At 37.1% G+C, this 9,276-nt stretch overlaps 1 protein-coding gene across 3 annotated transcripts in view; it reads right to left on the reverse strand.

The window, feature by feature from the left end:
• Positions 1-928: 928 nt before the first annotated feature.
• CSTF3 (cleavage stimulation factor subunit 3) overlaps positions 929-9,276 on the reverse strand; it is an 83,555-nt gene continuing 75,207 nt past the window's right edge. The window contains exons 16-21 of one of the 3 annotated variants that reach the window (XM_004369768.2): positions 7,414-7,483; positions 5,921-6,116; positions 3,286-3,439; positions 2,453-2,547; positions 2,247-2,307; positions 929-1,646 (exon numbers count right to left, since the gene is read on the reverse strand). In XM_004369768.2, the coding sequence (XP_004369825.1) occupies positions 1,444-1,646; positions 2,247-2,307; positions 2,453-2,547; positions 3,286-3,439; positions 5,921-6,116; positions 7,414-7,483 (779 nt within the window). In that variant the 3' untranslated portion in view covers positions 929-1,443. The remainder of the gene's footprint in view (positions 1,647-2,246; positions 2,308-2,452; positions 2,548-3,285; positions 3,440-5,920; positions 6,117-7,413; positions 7,484-9,276) is intronic. The other 2 variants (XM_023738096.1, XM_023738103.1) reach the window with 2 other exon arrangements.

The following is a 9,276-nucleotide window of genomic DNA, read 5'->3' on the forward strand; positions in this document are numbered from 1 at the left end:
CTCTCCCTTCTTGACCTTGGGTTCCCCATTACCAGCTTTCCTGTCCCCTCCCGCCTTCTCATCCTTGCCCCTGGGCTGGTGTGCCTCTTTAGTCTCGTTTTGTTTTATAGGCCTGTCTAATCTTTGGCTGAAGGGGGAACCTCGGGAGTGACTTTATTACTGAGCTAAAAGGGTATCCAGCGGTCATACTCTTGGGATTTTTCCAGTCTCTGTCAGGCCAGTAAGTCTGGTCTTTTTTTGTTAGAATTTTGTTCTACATTTTTCTCCAGCTCTGTCTGGGACTTTTTCTTCCTGATTTTTTTCTTTCATTTTGAATCACTACCACACTAAGCTTAACTAGTTTTCTGTCTAGTAGTTTTTCTAGAAATGAGTTTGAGGAGGTAATGTTGCTACCAAACACAAACAACAAAAGCCTAGTTCTTTGGACTTAACTTTGCATGACAAGTGTTTGTTCAGTGTAATTAGAATTTGGTTAATTGGCAGTCATCTTTTTTTAATGCTATCTACGTATGTCTAGCCCATGAAAAAAATGTTCTTGAGCACTGAGGACCTTTCGACATATATTTGTGTGTGAACAACACAGTGGGAGGCTAGAGGGATTCCCACATTTATTTTGCTTTTAAGAGAGATGAAAGATGATAACAGAATATCTCAGTCTGCCTGCAGATTAAATTGGGGAAAAATGCATTGAGGATTTCTAAATAAATATTTAATTTGCCTCTGAAGAATGGATCTTTCATATTTTCAGTTAGTACCAAAAAAGACCAGGAAAAGACATTTGGTTAAGTATACAACAGCTAATACAAGATGAGGTTTCCTTGTATTGTTGACACTTATTTTCAAACGGTATTGACTGAATGGCATAAAATAAGTAGCTATTGTAAACAAAGTCTGAATCAAAGAAGCAGGAGGAGGCATGACATTTGGAAATCTTTTTATTTTTTTTAAAGGACTGTTTTAAAATTTTAAACTACAAAACAGATTCCATACATTCTGCCATAAATAAAAACAAACAGTAAGGCAGGACTCTACATAAGCAAACCGAGGACAACTGTTTCTCAGAAAATGTGATAAAACGCTTTACAATCATAAGCCATACAGTTTTTAAAATAAAACTGTTGAAAACTCACAAATCTTCAAGCGGCACATACACATACAGACGCCCTTGAAGAGGGAACAAAATGTGGTTCTGCCAGTTTGTACTGTTCTCACATTTGTGAAAACCTAATTTTGTTTAGAGCATAGGTCTGTTCCATATTCTAAAATTCACACAGGTTTGTTTTTTTTCCCTCAAGAACCATATGATAGAGGCACCAATGACAATACAACTTTGTTTCAAAGATCCTTGTAACAAAGCGTTGTCTCTTATAAACATACGACTTAAGAGGCAAAAAGGGAATCCTGGATAAGAGTTTTCTTTCAGAGGCAAGTTTTGAGCCTGCTTTACCGAATTCGCTTCTGCTGCCGTGCTCTGTAAATGTCATGAACTGGGGGGACAACAGCTCCCTTTTCTTCATCTTCATCTGAATCCTCATTGGGCCTTTTGACAGCCTTGGTGAGTACTGCGTTATTTTCCACTGGGCCATTGCCTTCTACAGTTAGCTCTGGGGCCCCACCGGTAATGATCCTTACAGCTTCCTCAACAGCTAGTTAAAACAGAAAGGGCCGTTTGAGGATGTTTAAGATTATGCTAGTGTGAAAGAATACGTATGTACTAGTTTGGATACTTTACCGTTAATTTTATAGCCTACTATTAGCAACTTGTCTTAGAATAGAATAGTACCCAAAACCTGTTGCCGTCGAGTCGATTCCAACTCGTAGTGACCCTATAGGACAGAGTAGAACTGCCCCATAGCGCTTCCAAGGAGTGGCTGGTGGATTCAAACTGCTGACCTTTTGGTTAGCAGCTGAGCTCTTAACCACTGTGCCACCAGGGCCCCACAGAATAGTACATTTCACTATTAAAGGAAAACACAAAAGGTGCTGTTAAAATTAATTTCATAAAATTATTTTCATAGTGTATGTTCACATGAATAGAAAAAGTAAGCTTCGATGACATTTTACTTAGTGGAGTTAGAATACGAACAGGCCTCTATCTGCCAAAGAGGATTCGGATCACTCCTGGATTTCACTGTAGTTCTGCAAGTTGCCTAGCTTTGGAATTCAGTGGCAAAGAGTAACAGTCTCTCCTGGCTACAAGGCAACAATGTGAATTCCACCCTGAAAATGGAATTTTCAGTACTTACTATTTGGTATCTTGCATCTTCGGAAGATTTCCATCAGTTCATCCACTTGTACAAAAGGACCCTATTTTGATACAAATAAATTTTAATCCCCAGTAATCTGACAAGTTAAAATAGCAGGAATTTGTATTTCTCATGATACAAAAGAAAAAGCATATAATTATTGTAACACGTAGAGCCAATATATACCACAACAATAGTGAACATACCTGGAAACAGATAGGAGGAGGGAGAAGTTTCATTAGAACTACTGCTGCAGGCGGCACTGGGAACACTCCGCCAGGGACAGGGTGTAAGCCTGGAGCTGTGAGAGGAAGAAGAGTATGAGCCAAATGGGATGGACGAGTTTCTATACATGTAGGAGCTACAATAAATTGTACAAAAGTAGATTTGTACATAAATATTTTCTATGTCTATGTTGCTTTCTTCAGGACATTTTAAATTGCTTTCAGTGCTTACCTGCTTTACCAAAACTCAAACGGGTGAGACAGTGTAAGCAGCCTCAACCACATGGCCATGGAGAGGCAGCAAAGTAGACAAGTTGCTTTTCAGAAAATAACCCAGGGGCTGACCTAAAGTCAGTTTTTGTCAAAGGCCATCTCTGAGCCCCACAGTCATTTGTTCAGTAATCCTGTCTAAAGTCAAATAGTTATTCAACAATATATTTAATCATAAGGGCCTTTCTCAGACTAGATCCAAAGGGGCTACAGTGCATTAGGAAATGTGAATGATACCAAATAACATCACTGAAGGAAGTCAGCTGTACAGGCAATCTGTATATAACAGTATTTCTGAAAACTTTTAAGTATTACTGCCAAATGGGTTACCAGAATCTGGATCATTGAGTTTTTTTTAAGAGAGATTCTTAGTTCATCTTAGTTCAAAGATTACAGCCAAGCTACCTGTCATAGTGACCCTAAGTTAATAATTAACCTACAATGAAAAGGTCATGTTACTTCACCCCCATACCTCTGGATTTAAATCAGTTTGAAATCAGAAAACAAACTGAGGTCTCAGTACTGGATCTAAAGTCATGGCTTACGTGCTAAATGTCGTGGCTGAAATGGAATCATCTGCTGAGTGTCGGGTTTAGGGTATTCTGGTTTTCTATCCACTTCATCTTTCAGAACAGGCACTATAGAAGGAGCTACAACTGGGTCTGGAATTATAGCTGCTAGCTTAGCACGGGAGACATCCTGAAAATGCAGAACAGAAGAATCCTAAATCTGAAAAGGGGATTTATACAGTATAAATGTGCAGTTCTACAGTCTTGAGGGTAGAGTGTGAATACATGAGTTAAAATGCAGAAAGAAAATGGAAAGGGATAAGCAAGAACTTTAATGATAGTAACGATTGTTAAATATTTAGCAAGGAAAGCTACAAGACTTTAAAGACTGATAAATCATTGACTCAGTATTTTATAATCCTACCCCAACCCCAGTTAAGAATCATTAGACTCAGTGTCACCAGTTAGGACATTTGTAGGATAAATACAAGCTTTAATGGGGAAAGTCATAAGACTAGGCACTAAGTAGAGGGTGGAGTAACTTGGAAGAAAAATTTCAATTTTAGGTATTCTTTTGACACCTAGAATTGAACAACATCTGTCAGTTTCTTATTAAATAAGAATGTGGATTAAGTGAGGTCCTGCTCCAGGAAAGCTAAAACATAGTTTATCCTACCTCACACTAAACAAAACAAAACAAACCCATTGCCGTCAACTCGATTCCAACTCACAGCAACCCTACAGGACAGAGTAGAACTGCCCCATAGGGTTTCCAAGAGCAGCTGGTAGATTCGAACTGACAGTCTTTTGGTTAGCAGCTAAGCTCTTAACCACTGCACCGTTTTGTTATTTTAGGTGAATCCCAACATTAGGTACATCTTTATTATAAAGGACTAATGAAATGAAAAACTATTCCTAATATACTGCTATAGAGGAGAAGGGACATTTATTGAGCAGCCATTATTTTTCAGGCAATTCTAGCCCTTTATTCCCTCTTTGATGAGGTAGATAATAACATCTCCATTTTACAGAAGGACTGAAGCTTAAGAGGTTCTGATTTTTCCAAAGTCACAAAGCTAATAAGTAGAGAGGGGATTAGAACCCAGGCCTCTCTGACCTCAAAACCCATACACAATCTTCTTTTCAATATATTAGCAATGCCCTTCTAGGGCTGAGAACAACTCTCTAAATCAAAGGGAGAAGTATATCTACCTTTTAATAGAGGCTCTACCCCAAATGAATTCTGCTGGTACAGGCAACCCAGTGTCAATATGCCTACAAAAGAGCCCCTGTTTCCACCAGCAGGGATATAAGAGCATTTCATTTTCTCAAAATTTGCACAAATGCAACTGATCATACCAGCTATTATACAGGCAAATCTAATAATCTAAATAAATCTAAATCTAAATAAGCAGGCATATTGGGGAACTGCTTCTCCCTGTCTCTCCCTCTCTCACAACACACACGTACACACACACCCACCACACACCACCACGTGTGAATAGAAATAGAAATGCAAGATGAGAAATTCACATTCAAGATGTAGTGCTACTTGGAAACAGTAAGTTCTTTATTTTCATAAACTTCCTAAATTTCCATTTCCATCTTAGAAAAGTTGAAATAGCTTTTTCAAATAATTCCACAAAGTGGTGCTAAAATGTCTTTAGCTTTCGTTGGGAAGTAGTTAACTAAAGCAGAAATTGCTCATCCCTGAGCAATAACATCTTGGTTCTGAATAGGAATCTGGGACTGGCACAGAACTGGGCTCCCATTAATGACAAGGTCTGAAACTCAATTATAGGTAGTTTTTCTCAACATTTTAAACTAGTTCAGATAGAGTGAGACCCAGGCCAAAAGAGGGCAGTGAGAAAGTGGAGAATGATGATGAGGAACGTTCTAATGCTGTTTGGCTTAAAGGACCACCTGAGACTCTTGTGTAAATAGTTTGCCTTTGTATATCCATCTTGGTCTTTGCTCACACAACACAGAAAGATCAAGAAATGATAGAAAAATGGTTTCTCTCAACAAGGGCTATTTCTAGGGCTGCATAAACATTAATCTGCCCCCTGGCCTGCATAGGTCCAGCTATCAGACTTGTTCTCTTATAAACACTAGTTCTGTTCATTCCTAGGTAAGCTAATTCCCTGGAGACCCACCGAAGGAACACAATTTAAAGGATTCACATCCCTCAAGGAACTTTTATGGATTTAACAAGCTGTAATGGTTCTTCATTATATCTTATAAAATACATAACAGGAACTACATTTGGTTTAAGATCTCCTGTCAAAGGATGTTCACCAATTTGATAAGAACTATTAGTAAAAAGGAAGTTTAATACCTAAGAAGACATTCATATTTTCTTTTTTCTTCTTTCCACCACCCCCACCCCCACCCCACTAGGCATAAGATAAAGAAACTGACAATTTCAGGGAAGGAATAAAAGTATTTGTTAATCTCATTTTACTTCTCATTTTGTTTAGCTACCTTTGGTATTAAATGTTTCATAAACCAAAGGAAAATCCCTGGTCTATTTTTCTTGTTTTCTGTGAATCTATTCTAAAACTAGATTCATTTTTATTTCTGAATTTGCTTTGGGATAAAGGTTATACCTGAACTCTACTAAAACAATGAAAAAGTAAGGACAGCATACATCTTAATCCTAGGTACATACCTTATAACCCAGTGCTTTGAGTTCACTTGCAGAGCAAGGATATAAATCCATGAACTTGTATCTATCTACCAGTAAAGCTGTTTCTTTGCCTTCATATTCTTCTTTGAATGCTGTAAACCGTCTTTTCTCCACCTTAAGAATACTAGCTAGATCACCGATATTACTTTCAAAAGCTAGAAATCGGGCCCATATTTCTCTGTAAGAAAATACATATAATCAATACTCAATGATTCTGGGTTGGGGGGGGTGCCCGTTTACAAAAAAGCTGTAAGTCCCCTTTTTTTTCCTTTAGCTCTTTTATTGTTATAAAAATTTCCAAACTACAGAAAAGTAGTATAATGAATGCCTACATACCATTATCTAGACTGAATAATTATGAATATTTTGCCATATGTGCTTCATCTTGCCTTTGCTTAAGTATTTTTAAGTAAATTATAAACATCATAATACTTCACCCTGAATACTTTTTCAATATTTAAGTCCCCTGCTCCCTCCTGCCTTTTTTTAATTTTTTTTACTTATTTAGCATATCTTCCTATCCCTATGGTCAGTAAGAGAGACATTTACCTTAGAGAGGGTAAACTCTGGGTGGAAGACTTGGAAAAGGAACCTAGACAGATTTCCAGTTTCTCCTGAATAATGTGGGCTCATCATTTGGTTTAGTGGTATGAGTAATAACATGTAGGATGCATTCTTCATCCAATGTATGGATAAAAATATATTCCAAAATCTGATTCTTCTCTATTTTTTCATATTAATGTGCATCACTGGGGACAAATGTGTGCCTGACCACGGTTTTAACAGCCAAAATTAATGTTCTCAGACTCTACTTGAATGTCACTAAGCATCATACTAAAGTAATATATTGAGTGCCTATCATATACCTAGCACTGGGCTGTCACAAAAATCCTATACTGGTAAATATTATTGTTACTCAGTGAGAAACTAAGGATTGATAAGTTTATGAAATTTGCCCAAGGTCTAGTTGGCTGATCTGGAATCTGAACCCAAGACTGTTCAACTCCAAAGCCTTTCCACTGTACTGCTATACCATGTTGTTCCTCTGTATGATAAAACTGACAGAGTCAAACCCATAAGTCAAGGACATAAAACAAACTTAAACTTTCAATAAACAAGGAAGGCAGAAATGCTCTTGACTAAGGAAGGTAAAATTTCACAACTCTAACTTATTCATATCAATTTCTAGGGATACAGTAAACTAGAAAGATGTATTAAAATATTTAATAATAAATTGCTACAGCACCTGTCAAAACAAGTTTAATCACTATGCAAAAATAGTCCTACACAGGTACGAAAATATGGCAGGTAGGCATTTATAAAATAAGTCTTGAGGGAGGAGGGAAATTTCTCCTGCAAGTCATACTCAAGCAAACATTCATCCCATAGAAGAATCTCAAAGATGAATGTGATCCCATAGATCACAATTAAATTATTAAAGCAGAACCTGACAAACAAGTTTTCACAATTCTTACCCAGACTTCTCAGGAGGAAGGCTTCCAGATGTTAAAACTCGTTCAAACAAAACTCGGGTATTATTGTCCTCTAGGATATTAAAAATGATTTTAAATATTTAAAAAAAATTCACCTTTACATTTCAACACTGTATTTGCACATGCATGATCTCATTCAGTCCTCAGGAAAATCCTATGCAGAAAGGTAACTACTATCACAGTTGATTTTACAGATGAGGAAACTGAAGTTAAAAAATGATTTAGTGGTTGATCTGCTTCTGTTATTGAGTAACAACTATACATAGAAGCAAGTCTTTTTACTTTTAGTTAAGCCCTCCTATACTATGCTGCACTTGTAATAATGCAAAACAGTTTATAACAGTGTAGCCCATTTGCAAGAGCCCTGGTTGCGCAGTGGTTAGCGTCTGGCTGCTAACCAAAAGGTCAGCGGTTTGAACCCACCAGCCACTCTGCGGGAGAAAGATGTGGCAGTCTACTTCTGTAAAAATTTACAGCCTTGGAAACCCTATGGGACAGTTCTAGTCTGTCCTATAGGGTTGCTGTGAGTCAGAATCAACTCAATGGCAACGGGTTTGGTTTTTTGGTTTATCCCATTTGCCTTTTTAAAATAACAAATTGCAAACATGTTCACGTTATAATCGTCAGACTATTGATATTTTTAAAATACACTGAATGTGAAGGATGACAAGCTCAGATTTAGATATAGTTGAGTCTTTTCTTTTGAATCACCAGGACTACTGTATCCTTAACTACTTTAATTTCTTGTATAGATAATATAATATCTAGGCTGCTAGATAAATATGCAAATGGAAAATGAATTAAAAATGGTTGCCAGAGGTGGATTAAATCTTAAGATTTTGGGGAGGTTCTCTGTAGCTGGAAGTGAGAAAATGACCCTTCTTGCTAAACTCTAAGGGATTTTTTTAAATTTAAGAATCCAGTAAACTTACTAAAATTTATTGAATTATACACTTAAAATGGGTAAACTTAGGATATGTAAATTATACCTCAATAAAGTTGTTTAAAAAAAAAGAATCCAGCAGAGCGGTTAATTTTTAGTTGCTCAAGGTAGTTATTCCGCTTTACTACGTGTCCATATACAAATTGAACCAAAGAAGACGGCACCAAATTCATGGCTTTCGCCTTCAATTTAACATACTGTACTTTAAAAAATGATAAGTGATACTTACATCTTTATCCCTTTTGCTTTATACCAAGTTTTGCTCCAGGCATACTTTTTACCATTCCATATAGCTTTTCTACTGCTTGTGTATATGCTACACTCTCTGCCCAGAATGCCTTTCCTTCTTTCTTTACCTGGCTAACTATTGCTCGTCCTTCAAGATCCGGTTCATATCCCCTTGTTTACGACACCCTCTAGAATAGCACTGTCCAACAGATATATAATAGAAGCCATATATGTAATATTAAATTCTTTGCTAGCGTACAACGACAGATACATTGACCAATGGAGCAGAATTGAGAACTCAGATGTAAATCCATCCACCTACGGTCACCTGATCTTTGACAAGGGGCCAAAGTCCATCAAATGGGGGAAAAGACAGTCTTTTTAACAAATGGTGCTGGCAAAACTGGATATTCATCTGCAAAAAAATGAAACAGGACCCATACCTCATGCCGTATACAAAAATTACTTCAAAATGGATCAAAGACCTGAATATAAGCCTAAAACTATAAAGTTCCTAGAAAAAAAATAGGACCAACACTACAGGCCTTAATACACGGTGTTAACAGGATACAAACCATAACCATCAACGCACAAACCCCAAAAGATAAGCTAGGTAACTGGGATCTTCTAAAAATCAAACACCTATGCTCTTCAAAAGACTTCACCAAAAGAGT

The sequence above is a fragment of the Trichechus manatus genome, unplaced genomic scaffold (assembly GCF_000243295.1).
Source record: "Trichechus manatus latirostris isolate Lorelei unplaced genomic scaffold, TriManLat1.0 scaffold00006, whole genome shotgun sequence".
In the NCBI taxonomy this organism is placed as follows: domain Eukaryota; kingdom Metazoa; phylum Chordata; class Mammalia; order Sirenia; family Trichechidae; genus Trichechus; species Trichechus manatus.